Source organism: Accipiter gentilis, chromosome 30 (assembly GCF_929443795.1).
Source record: "Accipiter gentilis chromosome 30, bAccGen1.1, whole genome shotgun sequence".
In the NCBI taxonomy this organism is placed as follows: Eukaryota; Metazoa; Chordata; class Aves; order Accipitriformes; family Accipitridae; genus Astur; species Astur gentilis.
Genome location: NC_064909.1, coordinates 8,930,624 through 8,956,737, shown reverse-complemented (window position 1 = coordinate 8,956,737; position 26,114 = coordinate 8,930,624). Strand labels below are relative to the sequence as shown.

The following is a 26,114-nucleotide window of genomic DNA, read 5'->3' as shown; positions in this document are numbered from 1 at the left end:
CTTTCCCCATTGATTTGGTCTGTGCACTTGACAGCACTTCATAAACCTTTTGCCACTGCTGCTTGTTTGAGGTGGATCAAGTTTTCATCTTTCCTCAGATCAACAGAAGAGGAGGAAAAAAAAACATTTAAAACAGCAATGTGAGGTACAAAAATAATTTGCAGAGGAACTAAGGGCATGTATGGTACTGGACACTCACTTTTTGAAAATTACTTCTGAGCACTATGCCTCTGACCTGCACACCCTTCTCTAAGCACTGTCCAAAAAGCAGCAAAGGTTAATGTTCTGTAATACAGATACCTGCCTTCTAGCACCAAAGTATCTTTTAACTCAGTAACATTATGCAAATAAGACCACGTCTACTTTGAGCAATCTATATATCACTGTACAACATCTGCAGTTTTGTTGGCACATGCCGTAACATTTCTTCACAAATTGTGCACAGAAATTCAACCACAGACAATTCAATCACAACTTTTCACTTAGTTATAGCTACGCTAACTTGCTACTATTAATTTTTGAGAATCAAAACCCAGACGAGCAAGGTTGATACCACATCTACAGGAGAGTACAAATAACAGAATATTGGCCTGCAGGAGCAATTTCTGCCTGCTGTATTCAACAGTTTGTCCCTATTAAGGCTATTTTTTTATACAGAAGTGAAATACTGATGGCTTCTATACAATTTCTTTACTTGAAGTCGGGGCTTAATTCCTACCTGTTATAACAATTCCTATAGGCAACCGAAAACCTGCATAAGACAGAATGGCCTGCAGTACCATAAACCAAAAACCGAGGTAAAACCATGAATAAGAAATCACAAAATTATTCATTATAACTTCTGTTCCTTAACCACTGTTCTCAAGTCATGTAAAGCTCTCATCAGTTTAAAACCAACATAACTTCAGTTCTGGAATCAGAGGAGATGGGGAAAATCTTGCAGAGGTATGTATCTCAATGAACTAGAATTGTTGCCCATAGAAGCAGGGATAAGAAGTGATGGAAATCCTGGCAACAGTAATTCTTAAAACCAGACTGAGTGCAGTACAACCAGTACTGTAATAAACAACAGACTAATGCTCCAGACCACTGGAGGACCAATAAGAAGTTATTCTCCAACTCCAGATTACAGAAGTCAAGGGACAAGGGTAATAGATGTCTCATTGTATCTAATCACTGAAACTAAGTTAATCCAAGAAATAAAATTTGATTTTATATTACTGAAATTGTTTGTTTGACAAAAATTAAAGACCACTAACCCTTTCTATCGAGTTTAAGCTTAATTACTGTCATGCCAACATACAGAGAATCATCTTGAAATAATAGTCCAGAATTAAAATATGAATCCGAAGCATTACCATAAAATTTTTACATAGGTGTTTCTTAAAATTGTCTCAAAATATGTAAAATATGTATTTTATATTTGCAATTGTTATTTTGTGAGGAGTTAAAAAGATAAATTATACCTAATATTGGTCGTCTTTCTTGCAGCACTTCTAATGCAAAAGCCTAACAATTTCTAAACATAAAACATTATTTTCTTTCACATTCCTTTGTGTCAGTTCTGTAGATTCAACAATAACCAGCTCTGTGAAACCTGCCTGTATTTTGATAATAGGCTATATGATCCAAAAAGTAAGCCACACACCCCCATTTAAAAACGGCTCAGTGGCTGCAAATGCCAAGAGAGTGCAGCTCCTACTCCGAGAGTTCAAAAAGAACAAAGTGCTGCAGGTAGCCCCCCCTCGGAGGGCATTTCACCTACGTGGCAGTAATTCCAATCTAAGCCCATGGAATCCAAAAGCCAGTGCACGCTACAAACCATCACACATGAAGATGCCACTCCTGACTCCAGAAGTTCACGAACCACAAATTGAAGACAGTTTACTACCTACAAGGCTTGACGCGGCTGTACACACCTCCTCACGAGGTGTGCATTGCTGACTGCTAGCAAAGACAGAGTGCTTGGCTAGGGAAAGCTCTGCTCTGATCCCACATGGCTGCTCTTGTAGTTAAGTTTTGCTCTAACCTATGAGGTTCCCCAACGGAAGGCCTCCCAAAATCTGAGGAACTAAACAAGACTCCAAGTGACCTTCATTTCTTCAAAGTGGAGGCACTGCCTCCCCTTTAAGAATCTCCTCCCTGAAAGGTACAGTAATTTTCTCTAATGATGCTTTGATCTTATGCAAGTTAGCACTCATATACTTGAAATATCAATAAAAAACTCAAATGACTGCTTATCTGTCTTCCTCATCCAGCATTTCACAATGAAAAAAGCCATTGCAAATTTGAAGATTCCATTCCTCAGAAATGCAAAGATGTATTTAGTCCAGTCATGGCTTGCTACTAGTGTTACATACAGTTATTTGGTACCACTTTATTCTTGCAGTGCTACCCCAAATAAAGAGTATGAATGCAAACTCTCTCTTTACACTGATCATACAAATATTGGTCTATTGGTTGTGACTAGATAACCAACAACTTAAAATACAATTTTTATGGCTTATTTTGTTGGTTCAGTTCAAATCACAGTGAGGGAAAGAAATTAAATATCAAAAACCTTTCCAGAGAGAGGGAGAGAAAGAGGATAAAGCAGGTTTCCATGGTTACTTTGTTAACCATCTCCATTTTGCTGTTTACATAGTTTAAAAGCTACACGACACTATAAACAAGAAGAAATTAAATATTTATTAAGATCTACATTACAGAAAGCTCCCACCATATGTCATGTTTGTTTCCACAGCTGACTGTCCAATGAAGCTGTAAAAGATGCACTGACATCTACTAGTTGCTGGTGCTATCAACTATATTATATAGGACAAACCCTTACTGAACATGCACAGAGGAAGCCCTTGACTCAAGTTCATTTACTAATATTTCACTTGTAATTTATTTGCAGTAGAAGATGATCCCTTGCCTTGAGAGCAAGGATAAAATTTCAGGTGTCTCACTTGTAAGTAAAAGCTCTTGCTTAGGTGTCAGCTAAAACTAACCGACCACCAAAGGCTGCTCTCAAGCTCTATCCATTTCAACAGATGCAGTTTTAATCATTTACTTCTAATGCAAAAGAAGTTCCTCTTATCTTGAGTCATCACCCTAAATGAAAGGTTAATTGTGTATAACAGCACTTTTCAGCAAAAGTCATGTAAATCAGGTCATTTTTATTTTTATTTCCTAGAAACTTTTATTTTAGCTAGGCTTCTTATTGTTTGGGGGAGGAATGACAAGTAACTCTGTGATACCACTAGTACTGGGAAGACTTCAGACCCACACTCAAAAGCCCAGAAGTTCTATATGGAGTTCCCAGCGCAGGAAAAGTCTGGAGATATTTTGAAAGTCCTGGGTATCTGGATATCAACTTCATTCAGTTAAGAGGCAGCACTCAGCCTTAGGTCCTGTATGCATAGTCATCACACAGCAACAAAGTTAACTCCAACACTGAAAGCAGTCCTGCAGTACTCATTTCAGTAGAAGATGGCAAGTAGAATCATAGAATCATTTAGGCTGGAAAAGACCCTTAAGATCATCGAGTCCAACTGTTAACCTAACCCTGCCAAGTCCACCACTAAACCATATCCGTAAGCACCACATCTACATGTCTTTTAAATACCTCCAGGGATGGTGATTCAAGTAGTACAGCACAGTCTATTTAAGTAGCACACAGAGACCAAGACAGACATATTTTTCTAAGAAGCAATGTTTTTCCTGCTGTGTCCTAGCCAAAAAGTGTCCTGGAAACTGTTGTGCAGCTTGAACACTATCAGCCTGTCCATCATCCTCCAGGCAAACTTCTACATTTCACTGTTGCTGTGTGTTTGCAAAAACTTCTTCATTGTACACATTTGTTTTTCTTTTAGACAATCTGCGAATCCTGCAGAGGTCAGTTATCTCTTCTCCATGGCAGGATCAACTCTACTTAGGTTACTCTTGAACAAGATTTGTTCCTGAGTTGTTGCTATACTCTGAGGGCATTCAAATGAGAAACTTTATCTGAGCAACCCATGGCCCATTTTGGCTCCCCTTTTCCATCCATCCAGAAAAGACATTTTATATATTTAATATATATATTTTTATATATATATATTTCAGTTTAGCGTAATTCAAAGGAAAACACTACTGAAGTTTACATTCTAATCTTAACTCCCTATCACTGGTCAAAAAACTAAGGTCAGTATTTGAAACTACTCTGCCTCACTAGCACATTGTAAATGTCTAACACTTAATATTTTCTGAGCAATAGTCTAATCCAGATTTGAAAAGCAATTCATTGTACCAAAACGCTAGATACATTTTGAAATAATCTCTAAATCTACCAGAACTGCCTCTGAAAAGCACTAGCACATGGAATACCATTATCCTTATAGCTAGAGGATATAATGTTCATTATGTAACATCAGTATTCACAAAAAAATAGTAGGGCAATACTTGTCACTTATACATCCTGATTGTCTCTACATCAGTCAAGGTGGAATTCTGCTTTATTTAATGTTTTTTGGGTTTGGGGTAACATCACATAACTCAGACAAGCAAACTGCATTTTGCTCTTCACATAGAACATAACAGCAGAGGCTGGCTGGAAACTGGAGTTAATTTTCAAGAGTCCAGCTATGTTGCTTGCAAGAAATGCTAAATCTTCTCCAGGAGAAAGCAAACAAGAACTGTATAACAGCTGATAAAAAGTATTATCCTTTGGTTGCCATGACCTTAGCTTGTTCTTCAGCACTGCATGGAGGTACTGCAATTACATTTTTGGGATATATTAGGAAGCCTACAGCGTGTTACTTTACTTCTTATTTCAGACAGTAAGATATAGGTCTGAAGGTTTTTGACCCCTCATTCCTTCAAAAATATGAGTTCTACCCAACTATTTACTTGTGACCTTCAAGGTGGAAGTCTGCATGGGATTGATTCACATGGCCCAGTTTCTTCAGGAGCTACAGAAGGAGTGTTTCCCCTTACACTGCATAACATAAACCACATGTATTCACAAAGATGCTAAGTGACATAGTTTATACATGCTGTATTGATTTTTACCTTAGCTGCTTAAAAGACCAGTTTTTACTACAGTTCCCTATTTACATTTATAATCTGGTCAAGTAAATGCAATTAAGAGCACATACAGACTGCATAAAATCACATTTCCTTTTTTTTTTTTTTTACCCTAAATTTATATCTGTGATAAAATGATTCCAAATCCAATAGTTACTTCCTGTCCTGTTTTATCATCTGTTCTTGGTGTTACATAAAGAGCTTATACTAATATCAACCTAGAGCTCTTATATAGCATTCTTAATCCATAGATCTCAAGCATTTTACAAAGGATGATCATCATCCTGCTTCATCTATTAAAAGAAAAAAAACATTAAGATCTTCAGAGTGAAATTTGGATCTCACTGAATTCCCACAGTCCATAGTAAAGCTAGGATTATACTTTACATTCCAGTACCACTGGTCAGCCAGAATAGCACCCATATCTGCAGATGTATCCCAGAACCTTCCATAACACTGGGGGCCTGTGATTTGCACTCAGCAATCCCACATGCCACTTCAGCACCAATTCAGAGAGAATATAGCTTTCAACACATATCTTATTCAGCTTGACATTCACTAAAATGCTTCCCATCCCACACAGGCAGCACTTTTTTAACAGTGCACTCTACCTTCTCCCGGGTGTCCTGCTTACAGTTCTAAACACACGAACGTTGCCATCAGTGCTGTAAATAACTGTAGTCAAGTCCTCTACTCAGGCTTTACTACTGAAATCAATACTGCTGCAGACAGATACACAGATAGCAAGGTCTAATGCTGCCGCTCAGGTGTTTCAAAGTATTTTTACCTCCACACCAAAACCCTCAAATCATCTGATCTGTGGGTAATTAGGTATGAGTTACCAGGCCTCCTGCCTTCATCCTTTCCTTTCCTCCCCTATTTTAGATGTTTCTCATGCCCACTCTTTGCACCTTGCTCTAAGCTAGATGTTTAAACTTACAGACTTCCTTAACTCTATAAACTCTCCTGGACTATTCAGAGGACCTAGAACCAAGTATTGGAGCTTGGAGGGACAAGGACTGAAAGCAGACAGGGTACTAACAACCACACAAGTTACTGGGGTATCGATCTGATTGAAACTGCTGCGTGGTACTACACAGCCATAAAATAAGCAGTAACGCAATCTACTTCAGTATGGCATCTGATCATGTACTACGCAGACGTGACGATCTGAGAAAATTCTGTAATTTAGGACTTCAGATTAAAGCTGAGGGGTTATTGTTTTGACATGCTGTATCACAACCACCTCAAAAACATTTTGGACCCAGGCAAAGTCAAGCAAGCACAAAGATGAGCCAAAGAGCTGTGACCTCCAGGAGAGGATTCAGAACGCTTCAGTCCCCAGAGCACTCCACGCAATAAAGTAGCCAAGGAAGAGAAGCGCATGCAAGCTTTCCTGCCCACAGGGACAAAGGGAGTCCTTCTGTATTCCACCGTGCTAACCCAGACAGGTTATTCTGAGCAGCTGTTCCTAGAATCCCATGTTACAAGAACTACCTACTGTCGGAACTGGTACTTTCAGGAAGAGAAGGCACAAAAGCAGAGGAGGCCACACAACAGACTGCATCTTCTGGGACGCACGTTTCCTAGAACGGGACCTTCGGCCTCATAGACTCCCATGCCACTCCCCGAAACATTTGCCACGCAGAGAAAGACATTATGGAGAAAGCACAGCTTCGACGTGCAACCCGTCATCCGTCCCCAAGCGCAGCCAGGTCCAAGTGAAGTACAAGCGCGGAAAGACAGACTGCAGCTCTGCGGATGTCGCCAGGCAGCTCCTCGTGCCTGCCTTTGGGCGAGTACACTCGAGCGGGCTCCAGGTGCCGCCGGTTTCTGACCGGCCCGGGGGCACCCCACCGGCCCGGGGCTGAGGCACGGCAATCCCCCAGGGCGAGACGGCCGCCCCGCAGGCAGCGCCAGGGCAAGGCCGCCCCCTGGCGGCGGCCAGGGGCCGCGCAGGCGCAAGGGGCCCGGCCGCGTCCTGGGGCGGGCCCGGCTGAACCCGGCGGCAGGGGCGGGAAACTCGAGCGCCCTTTGGGAAGGCCGGCTCCCCGGGGAGGGCTCTGGCGCTGAAGCAGCAGGCAGCCAGCAGTACAGCCCTCGTAATTTAAGCGTTTATTTCCTCCCGCATGCGGCGGGGAAAACAGGGCAGGAGGCTCGCAACACGTTCCTTTTTAAGGGGGAGGGTGCGAGGTAAGTAACCTCAGAGCAGCAGCGATTCAGATGTATAAAGGTTTAGTCTGAATCATGCGCTGGCTAAGATGTAATTTACGGCAGCTGTGCTGCATACAACTCATTTACCAGAAGCTGGGAGTAGCAAAGAATGCTCTTTTCATCCTATTTTTTCCACTTTTTTTTCCAGCACCGGTCTACATCTTAATTCCAACGTACTCCCATGCAAAAATAGCACGCAGCTTACTGAAACACGTCTAAAACATAAAACATGAAATAACTTTGAGATTGAAGTTCATACCAACCACATCTTACTGTTCGGAAGTCGTGACCGTGTCTCTTAGCACACCAAACTACAAATATGGGTCACATGGAAGAAAGACAGACAACATTACAAGCGAGAAAGACGAACTAATAGAAAAGAAAACAAAATTAAGCAGAAATCTGTAAATTTATACTCCGGGTCATACAAAATCCTAATACATGTGTTTAGCTTTAACTACAAGCGTTTGGTGAAACTGGAAGCACTACATAAATAATACTTTTTTAATATAAATAACATCTTACATATTCAGTTTTGTGACTCTGAAATACAGGTTGCTGCAGTTACAAAAGACACAAAGTCCCTCGGACTGAAATCACGTGTAAACTCCAGCCAAATTCCGGCCCTTATAGTCAAAGTCAGGGACAAAAATGTTCCTGTGATGTAATTTCCTGGACTTCACAAAGAATAAATTCAGAATCCTTACAACCTCAGGTGGTTCAACACTCCTGGGCACATACTTTCTTCTATTATATTGAGATACAACCTTTGATCCAGCTCCATTAAACTACTCAATAAAATTATTTAAAAGTGGCCTGAACTGAATCTCAAAATACTTCAGGTTCCACAAACAGCACATTTCTTGCTCATAGATAGTAACTCAAACACTCTGCAACAAAAATAACAAACTGTTTTAATTCACAGTTGCAACACATAAACATGATGAGATCTGTACCTTGTTAATCCTGACTTCCCCACTCCAACAGTTTAAGTTAAATGTCACATTTACATAACATTTACATAAAGATTTGGGTTTGTTTATACAAAACCCAGCCTTATTTTTGCAACATGCTGAATGCTAATTCATTATGTAACAACAGATTGTTTGCTCTATTAAAAAAAAAGGTTTAATTCTGAGAAGGTGTTTGAGAGACTGCAGTTGCTCTGAAGCAATTTAGCATCATTCTTCATTACTGTCTGATCAAGTTTTTGGGGTTTGTTTTTGTTTTGCTTGTTTGTTTTTTTAAAAAAACAAACTTGAGTTTTTGGACACTGTCCCACCCTAAGAAAGACACCCTAACTGATTTTATACACCGTGGTCACTTGTAAAGTTCATCCTTAGCCCTGTACACACACAGCAGAACATTGACAGAGCCTCCCACCGCAACACACAGGAGTTTAACTATGGACTTTAACAGCGGCAAGGCTGGATCTTGTAGTTGGGAACATTTGAGAAGCTTCCAAGCACTGTCCAGTTTGATTTTTATTTTTTTTTTTAATATCACTTCAGTGTTATCACTGCTTTCAACAGGAGCACAATTATACTGGTGCTGACCCCTTCAAAAATTGCCAACACCAGCAAACATTGCAAAACTTCCAGCACATCTGAAAGCAGAGCTCACAGCAGTCTGTGATGCAGATGGATGTAACTGCAGTATTTTGTAAAAAGAGCTACAGCTCCTTCACGCTGGGGTCTCTATGGATAGATTGGTTGCTGTTCTCTTTTGTATTTTAGAGCTTTAAAATGATTTTTGCTTAAATCCTAAGGCCCTATATTGAAAGTAAATTTAAACAAGAAATAATTCCTAAGCTAATACCACTACCTCTTTACAGTAATAAAATAAACACTTTAACCTTAAAACTACTTATAGATTAGACACAAAGCCAGTCAATCACATCTAGTGATTACTACAATTGCTTTTATTAGGAATAAGACTACATACTTGGGTTTTCAATGTGCTAACTTGATCACAAAATTTCAAATAAGTCTCTACAAGGACTGTCTCCAGCACGTCACAAGATGTACAAAAGATGGCAAGAATCACCTTTTGTTCTTCCCAGCCCTCTGGCTAAGGAGGTATTGTTACAGTGGGGCTTGTTTTGTCCAAAAGGATGTTTTTGTAATGTAACTTGGAAACAGCCTGTTTCTGCATTAGTCTGCTCTAGAAGCTTGTTTCACAGCTGAACACCCTTGACCGAAAACGCTGCTTCTGCTACTTCCACTGGCTTTATCTGCACTGCTCCAGAAGAGTACAGTCATCCAAGGGAGTCAAGACTGGAGAATACTTGCTAGAGCCTCATGCCCTACTAGTCCTTGCCTGGTTTAAAGGCTAGGGATTGGAGGCAGAAAGGACCCCAAAGAGAATGCAAGTACAGCAGTTGCACATATCCTACACACAGTGGTCCCACCTGCACATGACAAACTAAGTACCAGCATCACTGGATCCTTCCCCAGGAAGCATATCAGTAGATTTAAGTGGAATGATGCAGGGCATCACTTGTGTCTTTTGCAGTTTTTACTCTGTACATTACTTTGATTATTGTTGATAGATATAAATTGTTTTCCTTCATCCAGATACATTGCCGCTTAATCAATACAGCACCTTTGTGCCAGCACTGATCCAAGTAAGAAAAATGAGATAAAGACATAAAGTTGTCATAAGACATACCACAGGTAACACTAAAGAAGACAGCATTGACTATTCAGTGGGTCTCCCATAGATGCACAGGCCACACGCAGAAGTCAGACACATCTGCTCCAACCAGTCCTGCCGGACTCCCAGGCAAAGCAGTACAAAGATTGGCAAAATTGTTTAGGATTAACCTCATTTGGAATAGATCAGCCAAATCCACGCAATGCAGAAATTGCCCCTTGGGGCGCTGTGTTTTTCTCAAGGTGCCTGAAGGAAGGCGAGAGCATCACCGTGGCCATTGTTTACGGCAAAAGACTAAGGTTACATGCTGACTAAAAGCATGGCCTGCAAAAGAGAAGGGAAGTCCCCAGGGTAAAAGCTACTGGGGAAATACTAGGGGACTGCATACGGCACAGGAAGACCAAAGTTGGTGTACTCGTATCCACACCACCCATCAGAAAGGGTCTGTGGTGTGAACGATCCCCAGAACCATGCTCAGATTTTAAGCAGGGGCACAGGTCTCTTCAGCTTGGGATAGCTTGAATATTTTTGAGCTTTTCAGTAAGTCTACACTAATGCTTAGATAGTGAATGACTTCTCACCATCTCAGTAAAGAGTTGTGATGTCTTTCAGGGGGAAGTGTCTGCAGCTTTAAAAAATTTGATCTCACAGGAACTAATCTCCGTGGTACCTTTCTGAACAGAGTAGAACAACAAGGAAATAAATTTTACTTAAACCAGTTATCAGATAAGTTCATTAACATACTTTTGGGTAGCATGGAAATATGTAGGGTCCTACGGTATTCCACAGAGAATGAAAACAGGAGTTGAACCAGTTGATGAGCAGACTTTTCCTTACCTTCTTTCATGAATGTACCTTACTTAGAACCATAATCCCTCTTTTGCCATGGAACCATTCTGCCCTTACATGGAGGTGACCCATTTCTAACTAAAAATCAACAGAGGTCAGGTTATAAAAATCAACATACTAAACTTTGATCCCAGAGCTAAACTATGCCTTGCTTCACTTAAGAACACTAGAACAGGGGAAGATTTTCAAGCGTTGCATTTGGAGAACCTTTGCACAAGGTAGTAAGCTAAACCTAAATAACCTGCAACTTGAAACAAGCTAAAGTAATTGCAAACCATGGGGTGAGCTGTGAGCACTGCTAACAGATGGACACCTTTGGGAGACATTGGGGGTGCACAGTCCTGCAGCTCTTTTCACAGCCAGATCTGTACTGAAATGAGTATGATTCACACTTTTTCCACAGCACAGCAGTGCTGAAAGTGTGGAGATTTTTCAAAAGGATCATGCCTCCAGAAACTGTCATTCTTCTCCACTGCCCTCATCAGCATTGCCCTAAAGGAAGCACGGTTTGGCATTAGAACAGTAAATATTCTCATGTGTTCACAATTTTATTTCATCCAATGCCCTATTCTCAGCACTGGATGAAATGCCTGGATAAAATAGCTTCAGTGAGCAAACAGCACCAGGCAGCCTCTCTCTTGCTCTTTACCCTCTAAACTGCTACCCCAAAGGCTATTTTTATGCATCTTGAACTCTGAAAATATACACATTGCTCCATTCTGAGGATGCTTAGATTTAGGAGGAACAGGGTTGTTTTTCCTGTAGTCACAATGAAAAATATATTACTATGCTTGTATAGTGCTTGTGTGACAAATAACATGGATCAATAATTTTGCTGATCTTAAAAGAAGTAACAAATACTTTCTTTTATATCATTGTGTGAAAACAGTGGGCAAATAACTTTCCAAGTATGGTAGTACATTTTTAATGGATAGTATCAAAATTCAGTTTTCATTCATGAAATTACTGATCTTTCCCCCATGAACTTCCAGGATCCCTGCTTCAAACATTACGGTATAGCTAACAAATGTTCAAGGCCCAGACCCCGACGTACTCAACTGCACTTTAGTTTCACAGTAGTTCCATGATGCCACCATATTTCAGCATGCAAGTGATCAGAAATCTAGTCCTACAATCCAGTTCAGCCCAAGCCAGTAAACACCACATAATTAGCCATTTCAGTATAATACACACTTTTCAATAACAAATACATTCTAAAAGGTGGGATTTTTAAACCTAAGCTATCTTAAAAACCATATCAGAAGCATAGTTCAAGCCACAGCTAGATGGATAGACAGAAATTATTTTATATTTATTTTTTGCTAAGAACACAGAAGCAGCTGTGTGGCTGTAATTTGTAAAAGGAACTAGGCCTTAAGCCTCATTGTTTTAAGACTATTCGCCTTATTGTTTTAAGACTATTCATATTAGACATATAACTAATGATTAGATATTGGTTTAGATATGATTAATAGAATGCAGGTGCATATAAAACAATATCTATGAGCTGCATAATTGTTCTATGAGACTCCCTCTTCATGGCTGGCTTAGAATCCAGTCAAGCTGAATCAACAGAGGAAGGATCATATATCTTAGACCTAAGACATGGGAGGGAGTAAGTGATTAACTTTAGAACAAGATAAATTAATAAAATAACCTGAGTAGTTTCTTTAGAAATTCATAGGTACCTTTGAAGCGTAAGAAGATAAGTGATGGCGACTGGATACTTTCTGCCTGTGACCACCAATCTCAGAAGAACTGAGACATGAGAATGGAGAATGGATGAGATAAGATGATGAATTATAACAATATGAGAACAGAGAATTGGCTGGAAAATTACAGAGACTTTGGATTGGGACAATGGGTGGCAAAAGGGTATATAAGATTTGGAAACTTTTGGAAGTGTGCCATTCACTGCGGTGGTGGCCCAACTCTGAGTTGTTAATAAAGCAAACCTAGAGAAACCCACGGTTGAAAATTCTTTAAGATAATTCTCTGTCATACTTTGTGTCATGCTTCCCTTTGGCAAGCCATTGACTGTGTATGCCAGGCTACGTACAGCCCTAGTCCCTTCAATCAGCATTTTAATAAGTAATTGGGCACAGATTGTCCTTTTAGCAGAGACTGGTTTTAGTTTTGCTGACCTTTTATTTTATATCTGAAAGCATCATACTGGGTTCCCTGTTCCACTGCAGGGTGGCGTCCTTATATTTAAATCAATACAACATCTCTTGAACATTTTAAATCTCAATTCATAGATTTTCAACACTTCCTGCAACTCTGGTTTGTTTGGGTTTTGATTGGGTTTGGGGGTTTTTTTGCCCCCACTGTTGGTATTTCACACATAGAAACCCAAACTGTGAAGAGGACCATGTATGACAGATACTATATGAACACAGAAGAAGAATACAGAATCATAGAATCATTTAGGTTGGAAAAGACCTTCAAGATCATCAAGTCCAACCATCAACCATGCCCACTAAACCATGTCCTGAAGTACCCTGTCCACTCGCTTTTTTAATATCTCCAGGGGTGGTGACTCAACCACTTCCCTGGCAGCCCATTCCAATGTTTGACAACCCTCTCAGTAAAAAAATTTTTCCTAATATCTAACCTAAATCTCCCTTGCCTCAACTTGAGGCCATTTCCTCTTGTCCTATCTCCAGCCACCTGACAGAAGAGACCAGCACCCACCTCACTACAACCCCCTTTCAGGTAGTTGTAGAGAGCAATAAGGTCTCCCCTCAGCCTCCTCTTCTCCAGACTGAACAGCCCCAGTTCCCTCAGTCGCTCCGCATAAGACTTGTGCTCCAGGCCCCTCACCAACTTGGTTGCCCTTCTCTGGACACGCTCCAGCACCTCCATGTCTTTCCTGTAGTGAGGGGCCCAAAACTGAACACAGGACTTGAGGTGCGGCCTCACCAGTGCCAGGTACAGGGGAACAATCACATATCTGCAAGTTCTCAGGAGCATAGACTGTCTAAACAGGCAAAACCAAAAGCAATAACTTTCTAAAGGTCACGTGGCAGACCAACAGCAGAGATGTAACATCAATTCCTCTGTTTCCTAGTCCAAAATACATCTACTAAACAAAGGATTTTTTTTTTTTTTTTTTTTTCAGTTAAGGAAACCTAAGCAAAACTCATATTGCTACAACAGAAGGGAACAGTTTTTCCTCCTTAGCAGTAGAGTTAGAGGGAAAGTATCTGATGGCTCCCCAAGTTGTTAACAGGGATAAGCGACAGACTGAGAATGAAGTATTAAAGCTGTCAAAGGTTAGAACACCACAATGTATAGAACCCACAGCTGGCTTTGAAAAAATGACACATTAGTCAAAGACGACATTCAACTCATTCAGATTCAACGGCTATTTACGGTCCAGGGATTGCATGAGTGTAAAATACTGCATCTTCACAGGATGTAAAACAATGCAGTATAAGAGAATAGTATGTTATTACATTCTTTGTATGAAGCAAGCGAAAGCACGTTTTATGGCAGAAACATTACCAGGGGCTCAAACTTAGTACATCAATGCTTACCACGATTCTGTTCTTGGTTAAGTAGTTATCCACATTCCCAGGGGACTTTCTTGTGACTGTCTTCCCTTTACAACAGTAGAATATTTTTAAATCATTTCTTAATATGATGATTTCAATTTCTGATATGATTATTTAAAAATAAATAAATAAATAAATAAATCTTCTGGTCAAAATATAGATGAGACTGATTTTGTAGAACTGATAGCAGAACTTAAATACATTCAGTAGTCTAAAAACTGTATCTACACACTGAAATACATATATCTTCAGCAATATTGACGCTATGGCTTTAGTGATGAGAGCTGTCATGTTACATGCAAAGAAATACATAAAATAATCCTAATGTTACAAAGCCTACTGCTCAAGGGTTATGAGATGTCAGGTTGGGGGTTTGCCTGTGCAACCTTAGAACAAACCTAATTTTCCCCATGACATAGGCTTTGTGTGATCTTGTATCTTACATGGGTTTTGTATTTAGTTTAAACCACAAAAGCATGGTGTTCAATATGATACTACTCAGTATTCTTCCCTTTACAATACACCCTTTGTATTATTGTCCAACTGCCACCCAGACTTTGGACACAGAATTACCATTTTTTCCTGGATTTAGCCATAGCACTGATAATCTAGAGGAGCTGAATCTGAAAGGGGTATATACTTCGATACTTGAGAGGACAAAGTGAAAAGAACACTTAAAAGTGATGCTGAGCCTAAGGCAGAGAAACGCTTCTAGACATTTATCATTCTGTCTGGAGCTGTATGCTTCTTTTACTAGCTACAGTCAAGAGCAATTAGCAGGGTTCTGAAAACATTAGAAAATACATGCTTCAAGTGAGTGACCAGAGGAGTGAAAAAGCAATCAGGAGCAACCAAATTGTTTGAGCTCTGGAAGCCTGTGAATCGGTGCCAAAAACCTCTGCATTAAGGCCACAAGGACTCATGAGTGTGAAGGCTTAACAGAGTCTTTATCCAGAAAATATGACAAAGTAGCCTAAATGAGTTCAGTAGCAAGGCCAAATCAAAGGAAGCCTAACATCACCTGATCCTTATGGTGGGACCCAAACAGCATGCTCTGGCTCACATACTGGGTTCATTCTTCCAAGGTAAAAGTTCTTCACAGATGGATATTGCAACATTTTAGTGGTATGAAATAACTGAGAGAATGAACTCTCCAAGGGCCTAAAGACCATGGCAAATTTAATCTTTCATGGTACATATCACACTTCTTTGTAAAGATCAGTAGATAGTGATAGGTATCTTATTAAAAATGATTGCAAACAGATCTTAGTGAACACTTCTGTCTTTGTTCACACAAAAGAAATCCAAACAGCAAAAACAGTTCCTCAGTGTAGCATTCAAATGCTTTAACCTCCCTTTTCTTGCTGAAGTGGTCTGCTTTAATCACTGCATTCCTCTAAATGTCAGGCAAAACACAACAATTGTTCCATTTTTCTTATTCATCTTCAGAACACAGTCCAACCCCTGCATCGAATCAATCAAGTTTTCTGTTGAGAAGATAAAACTCCCCTCCAGTCACAGTTTTCTATAAAATTCAAGCCTTTATTAGAAGGTATGAAGGTATTTGAGTTACCAGTGCAAAAACTTGAAAAAGTTTTTCTTCAGTACAAGAAAAATTATGATTTCCTCAGGAATGAGTGGAACACTGCCACTGAAATTTCCTGAATCAAGGTTTTCCTGAAGGACACCTGAGGAGGTTCCTTAGAGAATAACATTGGGTAGATATCCAAGCCAAACAGTTAAAGTTTCTCAAACTAATATATAAATGGAAGATGAAAGAGGATCTTGCCATAGAAAACATCAAGTAGTATTGAGTTCACATGGCTATCTCTACTGATAACAACAGAAATGCTTTTTAATATGGAATTGCAATTCAATGTAAGTATTAGCTTACCTGACAAGAAAGCGATGTAGCCCAACGTCAAAACTTCTGTAAGAAAAAAGAATCACCATATTTTAATTATTAAAAAAATACTACTCTGTTGGGTATTGTAAGAACACTGTATTTCAAAACAGCCAATAATACCAAAGATAAATATAAAACTACTGGAATTGATAAAACTGAAGCAGAAGTGTAATACACAACTTCCTTTCTGTAATGACATGTGAAATTTAAGAACATCATCATATAGAAAGATTTAGATGCATGTTAAAAAGATCACAAATTCCTTGTTTGAGTATTTCTTCAATAAAGCAGTAACATTCAGAGTAGTATAACGCACATAAAGCATAAATTGTGTGTATTCTGTTACTGGAAATAGTTTTTTAAGCATCCTGATGACCAGTGAGTTTACATGTTTCCTGTCATATGCAGGGAGGTCCTCTAAGCAAAACTACTGTGAAATCCTTTCTTTCTCCTTTTCTGCTCTGTACTGCATTAAAATGCAAGTGATTGCTGTGAATTGTCTCCAGGATACAGAATAATCAAAGAACCCCCTTATGTCTCCTTCAGATAGACAAAATACACCGAAAAGTGGGCTTTGCAAATGTGTTCCACTCAGATCTGGTGAGGAAAAGAACTTTGAGGACTTTTGACAGCAAGTACAAGTTAGATCACACTAAATTACAAGAACCAGGCCCCAAAACTTCAGCATTAACAACATACATTGACAGTGCCAATGTTTTCCTTTTCTGTTTCCTCCATCCCTCAGCCAGGTCAGTAGAATCAAGATCACGAACAACGTACAAGCAAATCCTTGACACTACAGGAAGGTATCTGCTGATTTAAGACATCTACCTAATACCTGAACTATATGCCAGTTTTACGGGACTATCAATATAATCCCAGATTAACTGTGTACATAACAGCACAATTAGAAAACGCAAATGTCTTATTTCCAGCGCTAGGCTTGCTCTGAAATGGGCTTACATTATGTACACGGAATACATTTTGGTATATACTAAGCTCTTGAGCATCCTGTTCCAAAACAACCTGATTGATCATTTGAGTACAACATGATTTTAACAGTATTGCTTGCAGCATGCTGCCTTCTACCTGAAACAGCAAGAGAAGTCATCAGATAGTTAACACCATCCTGATAACAGCAGCTAGATAAGAAGCTGTAGAAATTCTAGGAATTAACAGGGAGGTAAAGTCCACTGGTTCAGCAGGGTGGAGAGGAGGAGTGTGAATTTCTCACTCAAAAGATGCCTTACAACAGAAAAAATATTCTGCCAGGAACATGCACGTGGTCATCATTAAACCTATATTTTCACATTCCTTTCCTAACATCATTCCCCATTTTACATTATTGTTATGTTACTGTGTAATTATACTGCATGAAGTGTATGCAGTTATCTTTCTGCAGTCCTCCTGCCTAGACACATACTGTAATTTGGCTCCCTTCTTCACTAAAATATTAATATCTGTGTCATACAGACAGTCCTTTCTATCAGAGCTGCCCACAGTCTGTATTTATAGCTCTGAAACCCTTTTATTCCTACAACCAAGCACTTCAGTATGTTTGTGCTGGGATGGGGAGAAGAAATTTGTACAGTTCCAGGGAACAGCTGTATGCTAAACAACCATCTTGCACATCTTCAGCCAAGCTCATCTTTTCAAGTTCTCCTAGCAACTCTCTGATGGCAATGACTGAATCTGCTATCATCTCTCAAGGGACACAATTGAGCTTCTCGTGGACAGGGACATGGACCATAAAAGTATCACCACTTTTGACAGAGAACCAAAAGCCAAAGGACTTGGGTCTACAATGAGCATGGAAACTGAAAGGTTCTGCTAACTTCAGATGATCAGAGCTGAGTTGGACAAAGATAAGGCAGAGTAGATTCAGACAGGGAGGGAAAGTGAGACAGTTTGCTTCAGACTTACATGCCATCTTTTCTCTCATTTTTCACTCTTTCCAAAACATAATGCACTTGCTATTAAAAAATATTTATAACTATTTCATATCAACTTTAGCTATTAAAATATTTCCACAAAATATTCAATAAATATTGAAAATGAACATGCATTGAACCAATTTATTAGAATAAAAGGAGGAAAAAAGATCAGAGCCGCACTAGGTATATCTCCACATAGATAAACAGGCCCCATTATTCCTCAGTTTGATGCTATACTGATACATTGCAACTGACTACTTAAGATCCTGAATTCTCAACAGTGTAAGCAGTCATTTAAAGATGTAACTACACTATGACCAGCAGAATTACAAGAATATGCAGTAGCATCAGAGTGTGCACCTAGATCTTGAAGACACCTCAGGACAGCACCATTGAATAGTTCTAAAAGCAAGAACAACAAGGCCGAACAATTTCAAACTGTAAATGGGAGAAATAGTTGTGTCACTTAAGGCTATGGATATTGAGTACATACACTTCTAAGCACCTAGGATAATGAATAGAGACATTGTGCAAGGCAAAAATACTGAAAAGCTAGGATAACGAGAGGCTGGTTTTGACAAAACACTACCACAGACGCTTTCAGCCATTCTGCTTGTTCATATTTAAATACATACTGCATTGCAGTCTACAAGTGAAGTGAAAATACAGTAAAGTAGCAATGCAAACAGATCTGGTAGATGTAATTAATCCCTCCATTCTCAGTTGGAAAAGTTAACAAGGGGTAAAGAGGGTTTACATAGCAGTGTTCAGACTGCAACTTGGGGGTAGAATAAGCAACTTCATTAAATGAAAAAAAGAGAACAAGTAATCGTACTACATTTGTATTAAAAATTTCATAGTGATCCCTTCAATGTCACAGGAGTCTACCCATCAGGCATGACAGGGTGCCCCCCCAATTAACTCAGATTTACAGCTGCCATATGCACATGGACATGATTATCTACTGCCTATAAAGTACACCCATATTTACTTGATATTGCAATATAATTTATAATCAACTTCATTCAGCTTGTTCAATCCTGAGCTTCTCTGCAAAATACAGGTTTTATGTGGTAGCCCTTGCCATTTAGGGTGCCTCAGTTACATAAAAGTTTCACAAACACTTTTTGAAATCCTGTAACAAGTACAATTTTTTGAAATGAAGGTTTTAATTAACATTTAAAACAACAAGGGAAAAGACATCCGTAGCAATACGAGTAAAAAATTATTTGCCAGTTAAGTTCTCTGTACTGCTCAAATGACAGAAGCAATATAATGGTGGGGTTTTGGTTTCTTTTTTTGAGAAATAATGGGTAAAATCTAGTTTATCAGACAGTAATGGTAGTCTTCGAAGAAGGCAAAATTTTGACTAGTGAGTGGAACAATAAAGGGGAGATATATTTAACCTCCATTTTGTAATCATGTTACTTGCTGCAGACAATTTGATATCTTTGCTTTATAAAAAGTCTCAATTCTGTTCCTCTGAACAGCAGTTTTGAATCACAGTTCTGTATGCAACTTCAATGCTTTTGTTAAGCATAGAAGTTCTAGTTTGATACATTTCAACAAAAGATTATACATATAATTCTTCCTAACCAAATTCATCTTTTCCCAGTACATCAACTAGAAAGATGACCAACAATATACATATACTAAATGAACAAGGACCTTTTCCAAAATATAATCTTTAAAATCTCTGCCTGCAAGCACAAATATCTCTTCTCAAGGTGCATTTTCAAAATTATTTCAGACATGCAGTTTCTGCTTTGAAAGCTAACTGCATAATGCAACAATCTGCCTCCAATTTTACATTCAGCACAAAGCTGATGGGGGGGGGGGGGAGGAGAAAGAGTCCTCTTGTATAGAAAAGATATGAGAAGGCAGAAACATGCTGGTATGAACCACATTCAGTACCAACAGCACATGCACTGAAATTTTAATCCTGATGATTCCCAGAAAAAAATTACAAAACCCCTTTTTTTGTCCTCAGGATGCAAAAAGGCATATATACATATCTGAAAGCCAAATGAGCAAAACTGTGACAAGTTTCTATTCACGCTGCAATTAGGGTATCAGAGAAGCCAGTCATCTGTTTCCCCCCTGTCATGGGTACTTTGGACTCCCTCTGAGATTCCCATCTGTCCAATTTCCTTATAGTTGGACCTTATTTTGAAATCCTGTGCCTACCACTTGCCACTTAAGAGTGCTGTAGTGCACTGTTCTTGAATTGTATCTTCCTATTGCAGGCTGACACATACCGACATAAATCAGGATCAAAAACTGCTCGACATTCTCCTAGGAGCTGGTTTGCGCTTTCCTGGCCACATGCCCCAAGCTCAGCACAGGTCCGCAGACGGTGGCTCCCAAGTGGAGCTACAGATTGACATGCAGCGACAGACTCTTGTTTCCCGAGCATCACTACCCAAATACCCACCCTGGTCAGCACTCTTTATAAGCACATGTTATCCAATGGATCATTTATGCTCCTGCTTTCCAAAAAGCTGTGTCTTCCTTTAACTGAGGTCTAAACTCTGGCTCTCAACAGAGGAGTTGTGCGAGCCTTTAGTACGCAACTTTTAAATTCAGTGAAGTTATGCCAGCCTATGTTACTGACGTACCCAACCCCACACCTACCTAGATGAAAACTGCCACACTCATTAGCTGTTAGGGACTACAATTCATGATTCCCATATCATAGCTAAAGGACCACAATCTCACAACAAGTTTTGATTGTGAGACCTCATTCCCAATGACTTACAACATAAAAAAACCCAAAACTACTGAGCACGTGTCAGGATCATGTGAATCAATTTAAAGTTAAGCTCATTACCAGAACTATTTTTTATGAAACTAATTGCAGTAATTTGAGTTGCCAAACCCTGGTTTTGTATATCCATATTTTTAAACCATGTACTGAAGAGAAACCAGCACAGCTTTGTTTTCTGTTAGTTCCTCCCCTGGACTGCTGGGCTGCACGCTATTCCTGGAAACGAAGTACAACAAATCATGCAACGTGTGGCATAATCTGGGAAACATTTGGCTAACCATGGACTTCAGCGAAGATGCCCACTGCAAGCCCACATTACCACTCTGAAAAGAAGATAGTGGCACGATTCTAACTTTGGGCCCTACTTTCAGGGGAGTAGATCTAGGTAGATAGTTTTCCATTTGTAAAGAGTTCAAAATCGGTAACATAGATGGAGGCAGGTAAATGTGATGCTATGTGCACTGAGACTGTATTGCATTGTAGACAGAAATATCCCAGGCACCTTAAAAACAGTCATGCTGCCACTGGTATGTGAACACTTTTGAACACAGAAGGGAATAGTGTAATTTCTATATGCAGGAAAAGAGAGCAGGAACAATACCCCACATTTTGCTGGAGCAAACAATATAATAATTGCACTTAAATCTTTTCAAATCAGTTAGTCTAGTTGCCATTTATGGTGGTGATGAAATCCAACAAGTGGGTTATTATAGCTTCAGTACTCTCTACCCTGTGGGTATCCACCATCTCTTAAAAGAAGCATTGTAGTTGCTGCAATGTTTCAACACCAGTTCTCAGCCCTTCCTTTTACAAATGTGGCTAAACTTGACATTAGAAAGTCTAACTCATTCACATATCCTCAGAGTAGCCTATCCTATTTAACTGTAGAACAGTGTTTGCAAGACCAAAACTTCCATTAGCAGTCTTTGCAAATAAATCTAGCATTTTGCCAGTGAGCTGCTGGCTAGGCTAAGAATCTCTCCCACATCAGAACATTTTGCACTGGAGACCAAGAGGTCACTGAATGACACTGACACAATGCTCTCAAGTTGCTTCATTGTCCCTCTTTTTCAAGCAATGTCTTACAACAGGGATGCCCAAAAGACTGCGTGAATCAGAATTCCCCTGACAGATGCCCCACCATTTAGCAGTTCTACACTACTTTTCTGGATCCTCCTGCTCATCTTTCTTCCAATGCTTCCTGTGGCAACTTCCCCAGCTGGCAATCCCTCAAAGATGAAAGCTTCCAAATCACAAATAATTACAAGTGTGCAACCTAAGTCTGAAACATGTTTTAGAGTCTTGTCTGAAGAATAAGATTACTACAGGGAAAGAAGATAGCAACGTCTATATGCAGGTTTTTTAACTGCTATTATTTAATGTCTTGGTGAACTATAAAACTTTGCTAAAGCAAACCCCCTAGAGGGGGTATGCCTACCAAGTAGAGTAAGTATTTTTCAATTAGTGACTGCTACCAATTGATTCATCATCATCCTCATTATTAAAGATTTGGGAAAGCCATCCATATTTTTAAAAGACACTTTTGCCTGTCTATAGCTTGCATGGATTCATACATCCTGTTTTCTGCAAGTTTACTTGAAACATACACCTTCATAGCACAGCTTGTCTCTTCAGTGACAATCAGCACACTTCTTTCTAAATAATATAACTGCCATCATGCTCAGATACACTATTTAGAAAGCAGATGCACAACTTAAACTCAACAAACAATTAAATTGTCACAGAAGATATTTTACAGCAGAAATAAATACAGCAAGCAAACTGAAAACATTCATCTAAAAAGCCCAGACTCTTTAGTGTTGTTAGTTTTTTAAAATGAAGATGGGAAGATGCATGATAAAAAATGAGATCCAATCCAATACAACCACCCATTTGGACTTATTTATTACCCAAACTATGGAATATAGTTTTGGACACTGAGCCTTGAAAGTCACTGTCCTGATTTCAGCTAAGATAGAGTTAATTTTCTTTCTATTAGCTGGTATTGTGTTATATTTTGGATTTAGTAGGAGAAGAATGTTGATAACACACTGATGTTTTCAGTTGTTGCTAAGTAGTGTTTAGACTAAGTCAAGGATTTTTCAGCTTCTCCTGCCCAGCCAGCAAGAAGGCTGGAAGGGCACAAGAATTTGGGAAGAGAACCAGCCAAGACAGCTGACCCAAACTGGCCAAAGGGGTATTCCATACCATGTGACATCATGCCCAGTATATAAACTGGGGGCAGTTGGCCTGAGGAGAGGATAGCTGCTCAGGAACTAACTGGGCATCGGTTAGCAAGTGGCGAGCAACTGCATTGTGCATGACTTGTTTTTTACATTCCAATTCTTTTATTATTATTGTCTTTTTGTAATTGTTATTACTATAATTATTATTTTCTTCCTTTCCATTCTATTAAACTGTTCTTATCTCAACCCACAAGTTCTACTTTTTTTTTTTGGTTTTTTTTCCCTCCAGTTCTCTCTCCCATCTCACTGGGTGGGGGGGAAGCGAGCAAGCAGCTGCATGGTGCTTAGTTGCTGGCTGAGGTTAAACCACGACAGTCACTTTGCAATGTTTTCTGGCACTCTTTTGGCACACACAAGCATGTTCTTGGAGGTCTCATTTTTCACTTCAGCCTTTCAATTAGTGCAAGACACTTGGTAAATTCCACCCACATACAGATTTTACAGTCTGCCCACTGATACAGTATTGAAATCAGGAACAAATACATATATGGAGCTCTTTTGGCATTCCTTCAAGATAAACAGTAACAAATTCTATCATTTCCTATGTAAAAATAAAACAGCTCCATTCTTACCATGCAACATACAATGAAACAAACCCTGGCTCAACCCAATGAGAAAATTCCTGTTTAAGTGAATTCACTGATCTTTTAAACATCAAGATCTTAAGAACCTGCTTAACCCTAGATCTCATGCTTCAATTGACTTTTTTTTTTTTGCAAGCTTTGATTTTAACCATCTGCAATGCAGCTAACCAGTAGTAGCAGCTTTCTTTCATCTCAATATAAAAATGTAGCTAAGAGTAAAAAAGGAAAGTCTGTTATCTGAAAGAAAAAAATATGAAGACTGTCAAATGCTTTCATATCATATCTTTGACAAGCAATTTCTTGTTACAGTAATAATAAGCTGGGCTTATATATACATGAAGATATCTTTATTACATTCTCTTGACATTTGCTTAAGGACATACTGGAATTTTAACACTTCATGCTTAGATAAAACACTTTGAATTTCTGTTCTGTTTCTTCCTGGAATAATTCAGCAGTACCAAGTTGCCTTTTGGTTTCTTCCATTATTAGGATAACCAAAGCCGCCACTGCATTCAGCCTGTGCCGGATGCCTCCATCCAGAGTTCCTGCTCAGTGCTGTAGAGCTCTTCAGCACCTATACAACCCATGCATAGACATTCACCTTACTTCACAAAAAGTAGACTTTGTAAATATGTGATTACTTTAAGGTTGAACAGAGCAAACCCTAAACATTTTACTTGCAACATATTTCCTGCATAGCATCAGAGAGAAGCTAGGGCTTCCCATACTTATGAGAATGGTAGAAACCCACAATGAAATCCTGACCCAGTCAAAATCAGCAGCAAAACCCTCACTGATTTCAACAGAAGCAGAAATACCTGGACTGAGTCTGGACAGCCTGTATAATGCAAGATACAGTCTAACTTCGGTATACATTTTGTTAGACACACCTTAACCTCCAGGTAAAAAATATCAATAGTCCCAAAGCTTCACCTGTGGAGTTTCAGTTATTAGCTGGGAGCTCAGGCTGGAGACCTGCATAGCAAAAATAATGTACAATAAGATAGCCATAAGGAGAGAGTTCTTTTGTGAACCACATAAAAAGACTTCACAAACTGCTAGTGGCCTCCAGCCTACAAATTGGATCCGTGATCTAGTGTGTTTTGTTGTTTCATTTCAATTTAAACACACAACTTGTATTATATCAGAAAGCCTGAGGAAAGTTTTAATGATTCTAGGCAGTGACTTCCCCCCATCCCCACAATCTCCTGGCCAGAGAGACAAGCAGAACTTCAAGCAGGCATCAGTCATTGCCAGTGTTAATATAAGATCACACACAGGTCTGCCTATTTAGGAGGCTTTAAGACAAGAAATTAGTTCCGTTTCTCACATATCCATCACATTGGATCTTGGTGATACAGTTCAGCAGATACTTTCTTAAAAAGAGCAAATCTCATTTGTATTCTGTTAATCTTTCCTAGAATCCTTCAGAAGAAATATTACTTTAATTTTATACCTTCCCTGATACTTTAAAAGCCTGTGGTAGCTCATGGTGAGTGGATGAAACCCAATGCCCATTAGTGGCAAACTCCCATAGGGTAAGTTCTCCTTGAGTCTTCCTCAAGTAAAACTCTTACAATGAAGTGCGATTGTCCAATTACTATAAGAACCCTATCCTTACTGCAAGCAGAACAATAAAGTTTATTAAAAGCCATTACTCATTTTCTACACTGGTTGTGAGCAGGCAGAGTGCTGTTTGCCACATGTGAGCAGCAATAATAGTTTGTATCTATGCAGAGCTCAGGTCAAATACTGTGAAGAATGGGCTTCACAGGTGATCAGCAGTAGGTGGGCTTAGCTTGCAGTTTCAAATTACAGTAACAAAGCAGTCACTACACAAATAAATTTCCAATAATTATGCAGTTTAGACCCAAGAAGGACTAGGGTGCTTCATTATTGCCTCTTTTTACACTCCAAAGAGACAAATAATAGATCTTTTTTTCTCTACTGAAGAGATTTAAGGAACCTTTTAAAGCTTTAATACAACCAGCAAATTGAGCTGTACAGTAGATAAGAACTATAACATGCACTAATTTGGCTGATGTTAAAAGCAATTAAATATTTTCTCTCTGTCAGTGAGAGAATGACTAACAAGTTCAGAACTAAAGTATCTTTCATATATTCAGGTGACATGTTAGCTAAAAATAACTTGTCACAGATCAATGCTCAGATTTAACCATTGCAACAGTTAACGAAAAATACAAGTAAGTAAATCAGGAAAAATGTTATTTTTCAACTTAGAAACAAGTTATTCCAGTACTAAAAAATGTGCACTAATTGCGCAATTAAATGCCCAACTTTGGGGCAAGAAGCTTAAGCATTCTTATATTGGCAAGCAGGTGTAACACAT

The 26,114-nt window shown here is 39.2% G+C and overlaps 1 protein-coding gene across 3 annotated transcripts in view; it reads right to left on the bottom strand.

Annotated features, from left to right (window-relative positions):
- HHAT (hedgehog acyltransferase) overlaps nt 1-26,114 on the bottom strand; it is a 169,270-nt gene that overhangs the window by 110,920 nt on the left and 32,236 nt on the right. For all 3 annotated transcript variants that reach the window (XM_049833998.1, XM_049833999.1, XM_049833997.1), the window contains exon 9: nt 16,219-16,254. In XM_049833998.1, the coding sequence (XP_049689955.1) occupies nt 16,219-16,254 (36 nt within the window). The remainder of the gene's footprint in view (nt 1-16,218; nt 16,255-26,114) is intronic.